This window comes from Rhamphochromis longiceps, linkage group LG8 (genome assembly GCF_057381845.1).
Source record: "Rhamphochromis longiceps isolate RC_006_pf linkage group LG8, R_longiceps_female_GT1.1, whole genome shotgun sequence".
In the NCBI taxonomy this organism is placed as follows: Eukaryota; Metazoa; Chordata; class Actinopteri; order Cichliformes; family Cichlidae; genus Rhamphochromis; species Rhamphochromis longiceps.
The window spans coordinates 34,369,379-34,384,563 of record NC_140564.1 but is presented as its reverse complement, the minus strand read 5'-3'; the positions used below and the strand labels follow the sequence as shown (position 1 = coordinate 34,384,563).

The 15,185-nt window shown below is 43.3% G+C and overlaps 2 protein-coding genes across 4 annotated transcripts in view; both read left to right on the top strand.

The window, feature by feature from the left end:
- Nucleotides 1-1,361: 1,361 nt before the first annotated feature.
- LOC146664356 (uncharacterized) lies at nucleotides 1,362-3,413 on the top strand. The gene is made up of 4 exons (XM_085415393.1): nucleotides 1,362-1,595; nucleotides 1,678-1,739; nucleotides 1,996-2,658; nucleotides 2,729-3,413. Exons 1-3 carry the CDS (start codon nucleotides 1,573-1,575, stop codon nucleotides 2,655-2,657), a joined length of 747 nt encoding a protein of 248 aa, XP_085271519.1. The 5' UTR covers nucleotides 1,362-1,572; the 3' UTR covers nucleotide 2,658; nucleotides 2,729-3,413.
- Nucleotides 3,414-6,787: 3,374 nt separating this feature from the next.
- The window catches only part of LOC146664355 (serine-rich coiled-coil domain-containing protein 2-like), a 43,471-nt gene continuing 35,073 nt past the window's right edge, over nucleotides 6,788-15,185 (top strand). Inside the window, exon 1 of one of the 3 annotated variants that reach the window (XM_085417196.1) lies at nucleotides 6,788-7,580. The gene's annotated coding sequence lies outside the window, so the exon portion shown is untranslated. The remainder of the gene's footprint in view (nucleotides 7,581-15,185) is intronic. The other 2 variants (XM_085417195.1, XM_085417194.1) reach the window with 2 other exon arrangements.

The window sequence follows — 15,185 nt, the reverse complement described above, 5'->3', positions numbered from 1 at the left end:
TTTCTACAGATCAGAAGCTTCATTTCAAAAATCCCTAACACTGCCCACTCTAAACTCATTAAAGGACACAGCAATAAACCATCAGCTGAAGAAGGGTATAACATCCCGTCTTTATAACAACCACAGGGACAGCTCTCAAACGTCCTCAGAAAAAAAAAAAAGATTTGAATGGTGTCAAGACTTAAAGTGTAGAATAACCACAGCGGAATATCAAAAAGCCTACTTGAAAGCCCAAACACAATCTATAAACACCCAATTTAAACTAATCCAGTATAAATGGAAAATTAGGACATATATCACCCCAAGATTATTAAACAAATTTGACCCTAACGTTCCGGACATGTGTGTTAAATGTGGGGATAAAGGTACACTGATGCATTGCCTATATGAATGTCCAGAAATCCCAAAATTTTGGACAGAAGTTTTAGATGTATTAGTGCGTATTACAAGTGTTAAGCTGAATCCATGTCCTAAATCCTAGCGATTTTCCCCACTGAGCAAAGTTCACTAAAAACCACAATCATCTCCCTGTTGCAGGAAAAATATAGCATAGCATGGGAGATGGGTGGTCTCGTAGGGTGTCTTGCATTGAAATCTGCTGCAGTGACCCGGTTACTGCGTTCACCAGATATCAACACAATTTCGATCCGTTCCTCACGTGTTAACCTCTTCGACATGTCAATGGCTGTGAACAAAGAGAAACTTGTAAATAACTCATGAAAGAATAAAGTTACGTTGAAACCAAGCACATCATTGTTTTTCTTGTGACATTACCAATAAGTGTGATGTGTCACATGACCCTCTTCCTATTGCAAAAACAAAAGTTGTATCCAAGATGGCCAATTTCTAAATGGCCACCATGGTCACCGCCCACCTTGAGGAGTTTGCCCCCTCACATATACTAATGTGCCACAAACAGGACTTTAATATCACCAACCATTCCCCTGTTATTACGCTGTATCCATATAAATGGCCCACCCTGTAGTATTACAAGTAGGAGCTCAGGCTTCTTCTTCTTTAAATTATTTATTGGTGGTTGGCAAACAGCAAAACGGTGCAATACTGCCACCAACTGGTTTGGAATGTGAACCAAAATGTTAACAAAATAAATAAATAAATTTTTACAAAAAAATTAAAAATTAAAAACCTCCCAAACAAATGAGTCTGCCATAAAAACCAAATATGGTCTGATAACTTTCCCTTCTCGAGTTCTTATGAAACAAATCAACCAAGCCCAGTTTCACTTTCATATCACCAAGCATATCAATTCTTCTCTCTGCATCATATTTCTGACAATGCATCAAAACATGTTCTGTTGTTTTTTCTTCTCTATTGCAGTCAAACTTTCCTGTGCGGGGTTCGGTATTGTTCAGATTCCAGGCTCAAAAGAATGCATCATTGACTGGGGAGTGATGGGCACCAGGTGAAGTGAATGAATTTAACGAGAGCTGCCAGCATGTTGAGCACCAATATAAGCCATGCATTTGCTGTCAGCTAGTTAACGGATACTGAGTTGATCTGTAAGCAGCTGGCAGTGTGTTGATACCAGCCTGCTGTAGCGGACCCTTAATCATGGTGCTTGTCTTTATGCTGAGGTTAGTTGTGCTGTTTGATGTCTCTTTTATAATTTAAGTTTTTTTTCTTTTATATATATAAAACATGTTATATCTTTAACAGGGTTTCCTGGATTTGCTTCCTCCTTTTTGGCCGAGGTGCTTGCCTGCCTGTTTTAGTTAAAGGTAAGTCTTCCTGTCTAATCTCAAGAGTTAGTCTTGGAAATATAGCTGTAGCAGAACTGAACTACCCCCCCCCCCCCCCTTTTTTTTTTTTTTTTTTCCCTCAGGAAACTGTAATTTTATACTTGACTGAAAAGCTTGGTCTGCTAAACCAAGTAATAGAAGGGTTTTCTTTCAGTGCTACTCAGAGCAAAATTTGCAAGAGCTTCATTGCAACTTGACAAGCTCAGTTTCAGTAAAAACTTATTTCTGCTTTCAGGTCAGTCTGGTGGCACTGGAAGATTGGGCCACCTTGGCTGGGTACCTGGTACTGGAGGGGTTGGTGCTGTCAGATGGTTCCCTGGAACTGGATTGCGTGGGGATGGTAGCACTGGATCTGTAAGAGTTGATACTGGTGACTGGGCCTCTGGTGCTGGCAGAGCTGGTGCTTTAAGTGTTGGCACAACTGGGGTTGGTCGTGACACCTCAGTTACTACAGGGCTTGGTGTTGGCAGCTCTGGTACTGCAGGCGTCGGTGCTGGTAGCTCTGGAGGGGTTGGATCTGCTGGCGGCTCCGGCTCTGGAAGGGTTGGTATTGGTGGCTTTACTGGATCCTCATTTTTTGCTGGCTTTCCATGGGTAAATGCTCCTACAGGGGGAGCTCCTTCCTCCTTTGACCCACAGGACTGGATGCCCTCTCAGACCTATCCTGACTTTAATGCCTGGTATACCTCTCAAGTGCCACTTGGCATGTTTATGGCTCCACCTGCATTGCCTTCATCCTACATCATCCAGAACGGCAATGGTTACCAGCGAGGAAGAGAAGCCTTTTCTTACTCCAAATACACTGACGATGTCTACAGCCCCTTTCCTCTAAGCCCTGTGCTGCCACACGATCCAGAAAGTGTCCCAGTGGTTGATTCTCAAAGGATAAAGGTTTGAGGTAAGGCACAGTTACGAACCAACTTGCTTAAATTTGGAGAAACATGTGTAGTGACTTTTTGTTCTTGCAGGTCAACTTGATGAGCTGAGCCTGGGCCTCCATGCATCATGTGGTCATTAAATGCACTATAACAACAATCTGTTCTCCAGTCTTTTACTGGGCAACCAGTCATTAGGTCAGCTTTAGGTTTTTGTGGACAATGTCAGACACTTTGACGTTTACACATTCAGCATAGCCAGACTCTGCCTTAACTGGCTGAACCTGACACCATCACGGTCAGAGGTGATGGGTAACAACTTTCTTTAAACTGGCTGATATGCATGGGCACAAAGGTTGTCTTGCAGGTCACGTGATTCTGTCACATTGGATGAATGATGATGAAAAGCATAATGAAGTGAAAGGCAACACTATAGCAACTACAACTCAAGACTTAAAATGGTGAGAATAACTCAAATGTACTGAAAATACTCAACCAAGACCCCAGATCCCAAAGTCAAACCATGGACTGACAATTAAAGCTACAGTATGTCAAAGTTTAACAGATGTCAGCAGCTTGCAGAATTCTACTGAATTACCTCCAGAAACTTATTTGCGTAAGCCTGGCTACAGTGGCTAGGATAACTTATTTTCATCTGTCAGAGACAACCTTAAATTTCAACTGTAGAAGGCAGTCAGTCCGCTGTTTACCTCAGCTTTCAGACGCAGCTGAATGATTTATCAGCGGGAAAGTGACTGTTAGGGCATTGGAGCCTAATGTTAGCGTATAACTGGCTGCTGTTATTTAGCTCTTGTCAGCTTTCCAGAGATGAGAGGGTCACGTGTCTGACCTGGGAGCGTGTTTTTGTGTTAGAGCTCTGACTTAAATGAAGACAACATTTTAATAAGGTGCCAGTGGCGTTCTCTTTCCTTGTGTTTGTGTGAAGGGGCTAAAATGTAGGGTATGACGGTGCAGAAGTGAATCTAAATGTACCTTACGCAAACACCCGTGACTTCTTTCTCCTTTGGTTTGCACATTGCATCTCCGCTCTCTAGCACCACATAGGTAAAACACCATTAGTTGCAAGGCAAATGTCCTTTCCCTCCACTGTATTCAGATATAGTGGCTTCCACAAACTGCCAACCCACTGATGTTTATTCTAGATTAATTATATGGGTCAGGTTAATGGAAGATGTAATTAGACACTTGTCTGTATATTTGAGTACAGTATCCTTTTTACTAAGAAATTACTGATTTTACATTATCTTTGTTATATCATGAAGGCAGAAGAAATGAATCAAATCTACTCTATTTTATTCTAAGAGAGCGAATGAAAGGAGGCATGAGCACAATCCTGGCCGCTTTCTCCTGGAGATGAAAGAGTGTGTGTCACAAAGAGCTCTTAAGTGTGGTTGTCTGTTTCTCTGTGCAACCTTTCACCTCTGCTGCTGCTGTGGCTGCTGCAACATTTCTACATGTGGAACACAAGCTTCAAACAGGGGAAGCTGGTGCAATACTGAGCACTTTTTCTGTTTATTTAACAATGTTATCAAAGAAGGCACTAAGCTGACCGTGTCGTAGTCACATCTTCATTATGTTAAACATAAGCATAGTGATGCGTGTTTGAGTGCACAGAGCTCTGAATGTAATGTGACAGAAGCACCTTCATAACTGAAACGTTGAATCAGCATTATGTATATAATAAGGGCCTCAATACAGAACCTTGTGGCACACCATAGGTGAGGGAAGTGGAAGATGACTGTACTTAAAACCTCAGCTTGGATAACAGATTCTGGTTATACTTCTTAGATTAAAATATATTACAGATATAAAGTTATATGCAGACGACAGCGTTTCATCGTGTCATCCTGCTGATTTATGAGCACAAACTTGGATAAATTTGTGATTTGCTCAGTTGCCTTGATGCTGCTGCTATAAACACTCAAGAGGTTTCACATAGTCCTGAACCTGATGGAGACTCCATATTGATATTGGGAACAGTGGAGCAGTTTTCACTGACTGAGTGCAGACTAACAACTGTTTAGAGCAATCTGAAGGCAACACAAACATCTCAAAGATCTGTTGCATATTCAAATGGAGTTTGGATTTCTGGCACTTCATCGCCTGGAAGAAGTTTTACTTCTTCAATTATCCGATTCAGGGTGCTTGTTAATTGTACATATTACTATTAAGATATTTCTCTCTGATTTCTGCCAGTGCTGGACCCACCCACTATGCATCATATGCTTTATTTCCAGAAGTTTCTGATTGGAGCAAATTCCAACTTCACAGCCTGTACATGGCTGATTACTGCAGGGAATAAGTGAGATTTGTGGGCATGCACTGGGCTGAAAATCAAGTTGTTGATGCAGTAGTTGAGCATTACACAGGCTGCAATAATCATGATCATGTGACTGTGCAACATGGTTTCTCTGCTTGTTTATTACGTGTCTGCCTCACACATGTAACATTTCAGTCTGGGCTGACTGATGTTCATCGGGTAGAAAGAGCTGCAGTTTTATAAAAGAGTGAAACATTTCCATAATGGCACAAACAGATTTCTGTGTTTGCTGCTAATAACCTGAAAAGTTTGTGGTTAATATGATTTTTGATTTTCAGCTTTTCCTGTTGTACATGTTTCTGAGAGATGGAGCGCCACACTTTCAGCGCCATGCTGGACCCTGGTGTGCTGGGATTGGCTGCTCGGTGTCTGTCAGTAACTATTTAATAGCAGAGACATGTAAATACTTTGCATTACATTTTGAATCCACTACCTTAAAAGAGCTTCAATTTACAGACAGAAATGTCAAAAATGTTACAACTGTCCCCGGTCTCCCCTACTTCTAATTTATTTTCCCAAACCACGCGGAGCCGCAGTATAAGGACTAAGGAGCCGCGGCTCCGGACCCCTGATATATACCAACAACAGTGTACATCACTGTCACAGCATTGTCAGTTCAGCCTTTTCTATTATGTTTAACCCGAGTGACCGCCCGGTCAGCTGGTGGGTAACAGGCATCTCTAAAAATAAACAGAGCCAGTGAGAGTGAGTGGATTTAAGAAAGTCAGTGACTCAGGTGTGTCGCTTGGTTTGTCATCTGTTGTTGACTCTGGAGGAGACGTAGAAATTGTTTGTTTGAAATCTTAGTTGGGAAGGTTCCTGTTTCTAAAGTTTCTATTGTTTTAGTGCAGGTTTTTGATAATTCTGAGTGGATTTACACAGTACGGGTCAAAATGACAGCAAACAAAATCAATGTCACTTTTTTGTTTTTCAACATAATACAAGGGTTCATTTCCAAAACTTGCTTATGAGCTTCAATTTGTAGCAGATCCACTATCACACAGCTGGAGCAGTCTCCAGTGGAGGTCAGTCCACTGCTGCCACCTGTGGCCAAGTACCACAGCCTACTGACACATCTGCACCTGCTGCTATGATCACAGTGAGTAGAGGCTGAGTGGCTGCACTAACCCCTGGTACATCTACTCACCAACATGTTGAAAGATGCAATCCCAGCAATGTGGATTGTCAACACTGAAAACAATCAGTAAGCAAAGACAACAGGGATCATTTTTTCTGTTTATTTAGCACCCACAACATTTGTAGTCGCCTTCTGCACAAGGGAAGTCCACACACACTTTCCACAGAAGGTGCATTCGATCTGCAAGATTGAATGAGATCGTCAGAGTCATTGTCTGACTGTTTATTACTGATCACCTGCTGTACATTCACAGTAACTGCCATCTCCTTACACAGGTTTATTAGATTAACCACACTTATACAGACTGTATAGAGATAGATATATAAAGGACACAGGCAGACTCTGCTTACAGGATGTGATGTGACAACACTAATGAAATATTGATGTGTCATATTTGTCCAAGGCGTGTTTCATTGTCATGGAAAAAGAGAATATTAAAATCATGATGACCAATTGGAGTGGTGATTTCTATGACTTTGTGTATATAATTTGGAATTTTGTACAAATGTAGGCCAATAAAAAAAAAAAACATGATATCATTTCAATCATTTCAAAGGCTTATTTGCACGACGCACAAACGGACACAATTGAAAGGTACAAACGTGTTGTGCAGATGTGTGTCAGGCTGATCTGGCTGTAGGCTGTGCCACTTGGCCAGAGGGGGCGCTGGTTGACTCGAGTCCATGTTAGTGCACAAAGCAAACTGCTCGCTTTACTCTTGCTGTCCTGTGAACAACATCGGCGTGGTGTTAATTGTTTGCTGTTTTCGCGATCGCGCCGCGCGTGAGGATATCACCAGGTAAACTCGCGACATTTTTAAACATTTTGTTGTTCAACAGCATCACGACGGACGGAGTGTGTTTGAGACAACCTCACAAGTGTCACAGGTGACACATTTGGCGGTTTTTTGCTGGTTTGTCGGTAGCAGCTCCTGAAACGTTATATACTGAAACTGCCACACATCTGTTCCACCAACGCCAGTAGATCTAAACGCCAGTAGATCTGGAACACCGGCCACGAAAGGGTTTTGTTTACAGCGTCCGCGTGACGTCAGAGTCAGCTGTGCCTCGCGCAAGCGCTGTCCGCGTGCACGCGCGTGTGTGGATGATTCAGCAGCAGCGGCTCGAGCTCTGAGCATGTGCGGCACAAACAGACTGCACGCGGACAAAAGGCGTTCACGTTAGCGTCTCCTCTCTGTCAGGGCGCGCGGAGGTGATCGTCGGCAGCGCGAGACCCGCCGAGCCCGGGAGGAGCATCCACAGGCCCCACAGCTCAGCGCCGTTTACTGGGACTCTTACCGCCGCCCGGCCTCCAGCACACCGCCAGCGGTCGGATATTACCTCGGCACAGCCCGGCTCATAGCCCGGTGCATCCCGGCTCACAGCCCCATTGCAGCTCGGCTGTCTTCATCCAGCCGAGCTGCATATTTCCGCATTTCGGCGTCAGATGCTCCGAGTGGTTCGCAGGTAAGTGTGAGGAAACATCTGCTGAGAGGACGCACACACACACCCCACGTCCAGGCTGTGTGTGTGTGCGCACTAGAGACCTGAGGGTCAGACAGAAGATCTGTTTCACAATCGATTAATTACTTAGATTTTCTGTCAGCTGGTCAGGTGTGTAACTTATCTGACGTCAGAAAAGGTTACGGGTTGTTTTTGATCATTTTGTCCTAAAGATAACGAGACTTGAGACAGTTTATTTTAATGAACTGATCGAACAATTAATCGATCAGTCGGTCTCTTTCCGGTGAAGCAATCACTCACACAGCTCAGAAAGTCTCACAGGACGGTGAAACTTTAGTTTGGTGTTGTTTCTAAGAGCCTGACGTCACACAGCAGTTATCATTACTGGTTAAACTAACCTGGTAATAACATAACTGCTCTCTGTATTACTCAGATCAGCTGATTGATTAGTGTGCTGTTTATAAAACATCAGATGTTTTTACTGCAGCAAACCGTCTCTGTGAATCATTACTGACGACTTTATTGGACTAATTGATTATTCAGTTAATCAATGCTCAGCTGATTTCTTTTATTGATCAGTTGGGTAAACGCTTGCCTACAAAGAGCCAATCAGCAGCTGATGTGGGAGTCATAACAGCCAATCAGATTCAGGCACAGAACAGACCGCTGAGGTGAAGTCACCAAACTTGGGCTCGATTCCAGTTTATTGTAGGAATGAAATGTCAAGTTGAATTCATTTATAAATCACACATTTGTTTATTTACTTTAAGCTCAAGTTCTGCCTCCTAACGAGCTGCAAGCACTAAGTTAATAACATGGACAGGTTCAGCTTCCCCTTTCTGAGTAAGTTTCATTCAGTGGATGGTGATGATTTATTGACTGCTCGGTGCTAAAGCACACGGAGAGGAAACATGGAGTTTGATTTTCCCCGTCAGCATGAAGAGAAAGTACAGCAGGCCTCAGCAGTGAGTGTGATGGACGGCGGAGAGTCTAATGCATCATCCGGGAATTTAACCTGAGTCTTAAACTGGAGCACGAGCCCCGGAGTCTGCAGTCATGGAGGAAAGGCAGCGCGTGTACTGTGAAGTGAGCTGATGTGGGCTGGTCGGCAGAGTCAGGTGAAAGCAGCTGCAGAGGCGAGTCCCCTGCTGCTCTGTGGCGCTCTCGCTGCCAGCTTCAGCAGCTCTCTGAGGGAACCTGCTGACACCGAGACCGATGGCAGGAGTCCAGTCTGTCCGCCCATCTGTCTCTCTGTGTGGCGTTTCCACCCGGCTGGACTTCATTCCTGCCTTTCTCCTCCTCGCCCTCTCCCTCTGAGACGAAGAGCCCGACGGATAACGGAGAGGGGATGAGTCACAGCACAGAAAACAGAAGCCCTGCTGGTGCTTTCATTAGTTTTGTGCCTCCTGTTCAGGTTTTTGTTCACATACCAATGAAACCGAAGCTAGTTTCATAGACGGGTCCCGGCCTTTTGTGTCTGTAGCCCGCTCTCACCCCCGAGGAAGACAAAGGAGCTGCAGAGGGAGGAGTTTGGATCCAGCTGATCAAACATTAATTGTTTCCAGACTGTTGGATGAATAATTGAAGTGGAAGGTGTAGTCCTACCTGCAGCCTGAGCAGGTTTAACTTTGCTGTTTCAAAGTCGTTTCCTCAGGCTAATGTTTTCCATCAGGCCTTCAGCACAGATGGCACAGTTAGTGTCCTCTGTGGGCTGGCAAATCAAGATAGTGGAGTCCCCGTGTTAGATGAAAACAAGTTTGTGTGTGCGTGTTGGAGGCCGAAACGCTCTGCTGGGGTTTGGATGGAGGTCACCTTGGTGTCAACCCAAAGATTAAAATCGTGCTTGCTGAGGCAGCATTTTGTAACGTGTTGTGTATCAATGAAAGAAAATGAGCATTTAACTCCAAGTAATTCCCCCCAAAGGTCAGCGTTACATCTGACCTCTGATTTGATCTCAGTCCTCATCATCCTGTGTCATCTTTGTAAATGAAATCTGAGCTTTTTGTTTCACTGGTGGAAATTTTCTTCTGCATGTCGGAGCTCAAATCGCAGCTCTGGTCGTGTGTTGGTGCCAAGCTAATGCTAACAGCGGATGGCGGTGTCTCTCTGTGCAATCCTCGTCCTCCGCTGTGAGCTTGTTGGAGCGATATCTGATGCCCTCTCCGTCTGTGCTGATGGAGGTCAGCAGCAGGAAATGTTTGGTGAATCTGTGGATCTCTAGCTGGGTGGTGTCTGCCTGCTGCTTCCTCACTGATCAGATCATGTGAGCCGAGCTCGGCGAGGACGAGTGTGGAGGAAACGGAACATGTAAACAAAGGCTGATGTAGTGATGTAAGTGTAGTTATTGATGCAGAAACAAATTACATCAGGACATGAGAAGGGTTCATGTAGAAAATTCATTCCTTTTAAAGTTTAAAGAAAATCAGTGAGACTGACTCCAAGAAGCCAGAAATCTTTATTTATTGAATTCATTTTTTAACTGCTTAGAAGAAATGAACCCAAAAACAGAAGAAAATACAATCTCTGAAAAACGAGCAGTAAAAAGAATATATGTCTGGAAATAAAGTGGAAATTGACTTAAAAATATTATTAAAAAGCATGAAAAACGAATCTAAAATTAAATTAATGGGAAATAAAAATTACTTTTTAAATCAAACGTGGCCGAAAAATATGAAGTAAATATTTCCTAATAAATACTGAAACATTCTCTGATCAAACTTTATTGACACAGAGGCGATAAACGCAGATCGAGTCAGAGAACAGCAGAAACCAATCAAAACATAAATATTTATTTATTTTTAATACGACTAAAAATAAAACAAAACATAATAAAAACAAAAAAGAAAAATTCAAAGATTAAAAAATAAAGTTTTAAAAGAAATGTAATAAAATTAAATGACAAAATCAGATGATCACACGCTAAATAAAAGAAAACAGAATAAATGATAAAGTACAATAAAATATTATTCATTATATAATATGAATGTAATAATAAGTAAAATAGCATCAGTTTCCCTCCACAGATCCATGTCAGGCTCACAGAGGACCTGTTGAGTTAGTAACGAGTCGCTTTCTTCAGATAGATGAAACGTGTTGTTTCTCAGAGGGAGACTCTGACGGGCTCTTCCTGTTTGGGGGAGAAAATACTGAAATATTAACATTAGATTTTATATCTCTTTCAGTCTTTTGAAAGAGCTGAAGAGACGAGCACAGAAAGCTGTCGATGCTTTAAACAACGACCAGCACAAACACATTTGTTTATGAAAATGACGAGAATCTCCTCCTGGATCCTCGCTGCCGTCACCGCCCGCTGGAGACCAGTCAGACCTGAAATCCCACGACACCGTCATCAGTGTGACTTCAGACTGAAAACTGTGGGAAAAGTTTACACATCCTCCGTGTGTGTCTGTGTTGGACGAGGGTGTGTTTGTTGGTCTAACAGCCACCCGGGCGGGGCTCTCCTGCTGTGTGTTTGCCTGCGTGGAGGTGGTAGAACCTCAGGCAGTTAATAGTTGACACAAGGCAGGATGATCCAGGAACTCACGTTCACACCACGTTCTGATCCTACCATCTGAATGTTGCCATGTTTCCACGTCTGGTGTTAAACATGCTGAGCCTGTGAACCGCAGCCTCAGCTTCCTGTTCTCAGCTGAGTGGGTCCCACCCAGTGGGGTCTGCAGCTGCTGCAGCCCTGTTTCATGTGCTGTGTGTTCAGAGAAGCTCTTCTGCAACCTGCCTCCATTCATGTGCATATTAAAATGCTAATTATTTAAAATAGTTTTTGCTGTTTTGATCAGTTTTTCGTATTTTTGAATAAATGTAAATTTTGTGCATAATGTTAATTTGTTGTTAAACTGGTTTAGGTGAATGTAGGAAAATAAATACACAATAAATGACTAAACTCCTCATATAACTCCAATATTTTCCAACAGCTGCATAGTTGGTAGCAGCATATGAATAGAAACAAAGCAATAAGCTGTCATCAAAAATGAGCTAAATATAATAATAATAATAATAATAATTCACAAAACAACAGCCAGCAAAGCTGCACGTCAGGCTTTTTGTCCATCACACAGATTTGAATGTTACAGCCTTTAAAATAATAAAGTAAATGAGGTCAGAGTTTTATTAAATTCGTATCTTTCCTGCGTGGAGCGCAGTAATGCGTGCGAGCCCGCCTCTTTCTTTACTGCCCGAGTATCTGGGCTAACAGCGTGGACATCAGGCCTGCAAGAAACCTGCTGCTGAGTCTGTGCGGATCGAATGATGACTCTCACGGCCTGCATCCGAGCGGCAGCCATGAATAATAAAACGGCTCGGCTAAATGTGGCTCTGTTGTTTTGATGGGGAGCCATCCTGACTGAGGAGGAGTCAGAAACCACACCGTGACCTGGACTGACGGAGAAACGATGACTCACTCTGACTTCAGGCTTCATTAGAGAGCCGCTTTCTTACGACAAATTGACAGTCTGGCTCATGTTTAAATGTCATGTCTGTTTAATTCACATGAGCTTGAGATGTGTAGGTCACTTAAACAGGGTTTTATATGTCTGGAAGATTAGTGCAGCTTTTTTGTGCTCAGTGATGGAGGCAGGGCGGAGGAGGAGGTAATGTTAGTCTGCCCTGAGCCAATAACATCTGTCCTCGGGTGATCTGCACGGACGTGGAAATAAAGAGTCTGAGCTACAGCTCAGGAGCATTGTTATTGTTCTAACCGTGCAGACGTGATTATCAGGCTGCCATGTTTATCTGCGCTGCCTGCTTCTCAGCAGTCCTGTCCTCATTACCCATAAGGCTTTGCTGTTTGGGGTCAGTTTCATTTGGCACAGTTGGTAAATTTACAGCTGTCCACTGTAAATAAAGGACGGATGTTTTCTCTTGTTGTTCTTTTGGAGCCAGAAGTGACCATATTTGGACAAGAGGGCGGAGTCCCTGTTTTCTTGCTAATGCTAGTTAGCCTGGTTAGCAAGCTGCGTCTACAGACTGTGCAAGCGTAACGCAGACACAGTTACCTGCTAATTAGTGCTCAGCAACATCCAAATAATAAAACACTGGAGCTCGGACTTCTTGGATGCTCTGAGTTCACAGCAGCCATATTATTAATCAGCTAATTGCATTAGAAGGAAAGGCTAGCAGACCGCTAGCAGCTAAAGTCACTTGTGCCGCCATCTACCTGCATAATAAGTGAGATTTAATAAAGAACTAGCTTTAGAGCTAGCTACATTCATATCAGGCTGTAAATGTGTTTATTAGCGAGCCACAAGTGGACATTAGAAGAACTACAGTTTTTGTTGATGCACATGAAGTAGTTCATCACCAGCTGGTGGGACTCCTGAAAGCTCGAGGAGCTCAGATATGTCCTGCTGTTTTTTCCTCACCTGGACAGACGTGGGGAACCCCAGCAGCAGAGTTCAGATAAACCTGTGAGTGTTTCTGGTGTAACAACAGCAGCAAGCGTGTCCTCGTGAGTGCAGTTACATCACATCTGGCCTTTAAACCCTCCACAGCAGCACACAGTTCTCTTTATCTTTAAGAAGGCTCAGAGGCAGAGCGTTCACATGCAGTCTCTCCTGTTGTTATTTGAAGCAATTTAATAGGTCAAATATTACATAACAGACTCAGGCATTGAACGTAACGTGTGAATGAGGTGTTGTTTTTTAGCATCTTACAGAGAAGGTTTTATTGACACATTCGTTTATGCAGGCAGGCCAGTGAAGTGAAGCTTTGTTTCCCGTGTAACTAACAGTTACACGCAAAACACAGGAAAACTTTAAATAATGTTCTGCACTGTACAGATTATTACCCTTTGCAAAATAAAATGAAAATTCAAATGTAAACCTTACTTTTTGTTTTTTGAAACTCAAGTTATGTGTAGTAAAAGTAGCATTTCTCTAATTATAGTCTTTAGATTCCATATGACGTGAAAAATAAGAGGACCTAAACTCGAACCCTGAGGAACTCCGCTGTTTTATATTTTGTCCACCGGCTGCTGGTGGTGATGTGATGTGTTCAGTTTAGCCTTGTAATCAATGTAAAATAGAAAAATACCCTGCGATACCTTCTTTTGTTGTGCTTGTTGGTCAGGCTGAGAGTAACAATTGACTGATTATGGAAGATGATCCTGCTGCAGGAGCTGCAGATTCATTAAAATTCTCTCCTTTTAATGGATCGTCTTACTTTTTGTGACTTTTTGTACTTGCTGTCAAAGATTTGTGGTGTCACGTTTCGTGCACGCAGCGAGCTGCATCCACACCATCTGTTGTGTCGCGGGTCCATCTGTGAGCTCTGCTCCAGCAGCTTTTGGCCTTTCTCACTCCGAGTGTGAATGAAATCTGACCCCGTGGAGCGGAAACGTTCACCTGAGAATCTGAGAGAGAGCGCCGTCTGTCAGGAGACGACGAGGTCGTCGTTCCTGTGAAATAAACCCAGACGGGCAGAGTCCGGACTCTCGGACGTCTGACTCAAAACTCATCTTTAAGAAGTTATTGGCCAATGTCTGAATTTGTATAAAACAGTGATGAGTTTTGGCCCTGCTTCATTATACATGAAGTATTCTTTGGTTTGTGGCATGCATGGGTGCTTTTTGGTGGGTTTGGGGATTTCGATAAACCATAAATGAATATATTCCTTTATAATCTCCAGATTATTTGATGATGCCAATACTGACTGTTTGCAGCGGACCCCCTGCTCAGGACAGCGGTCCACAGTGATAAGTAAAGTAGCTGCGTGCATCCTGGCTGAACTGATTTCAGATTAATCGTTGTAGGACCTGCGTCCACATATGTGGACGTCACATTTTGGGTTATTTAGACCAAAATACTCAATTTTGCTCTACAAGGGCCTGATATCCACTTACGAGGACATTATGCTGCTACTGTTCTATCAAAATTTTAAACGCATATCCTCGTATGTGGCTCCTTTTCTCTTAGAAACAAAAATCAGGTGGAAAAAAAAAATCAAATTTGTTTTTATATTCATCGGGTCCCAATCAGCCTAAATATCAAAGAGAAATTAAAAATGCTGCTGTGGAAGAGTTCGGGTCTTAGGAGGTTAAAGATGGACGTGTTTGACCTTTCCTGGCCGTCTCGCCGCCAGCCCTCGATTCCTCTCAGCTGAGTGAGCGGAGAACTGGAGCATGAAGACATCGATAGCTCAGAGCATGGCTGCATGGACGTACAGTAGAGGAAGAGGAGGGGGAGTAAGAGCAGGGGGGAGTCAAAGGAGGAGGCGGCGGCTGGTGAAGGGAAACAAAAGATGCTGTTTCATCTAGATTTTCACTTCACAGTTATAATTTTTCTGTAACATCCAAAGTTTGTGCAGATATGGAATTAAAACCATCTCAGACACGAGACCTCGCAGTGTAGCTACGCCCTCAGCGTGCGTGCTCTCGTTCTCTGACGGTTTTCCATTCAGTTACAGAGCTGAGTATGTTCTAGTATGTTTGTCTCGGCTGTCCATTAATCACATCCGTCTGGATTCACAGAGGCGCTCAGCACCTGTTTGTAGCTGCAGATGTCTTTTCTGATCGTTTCACTGATTGTTGGAGCTTCAGAAGATAAACGCTGGATGCTGATTCCCAGCAGCTCTGTTTTCTGGCTCATCTTCTGT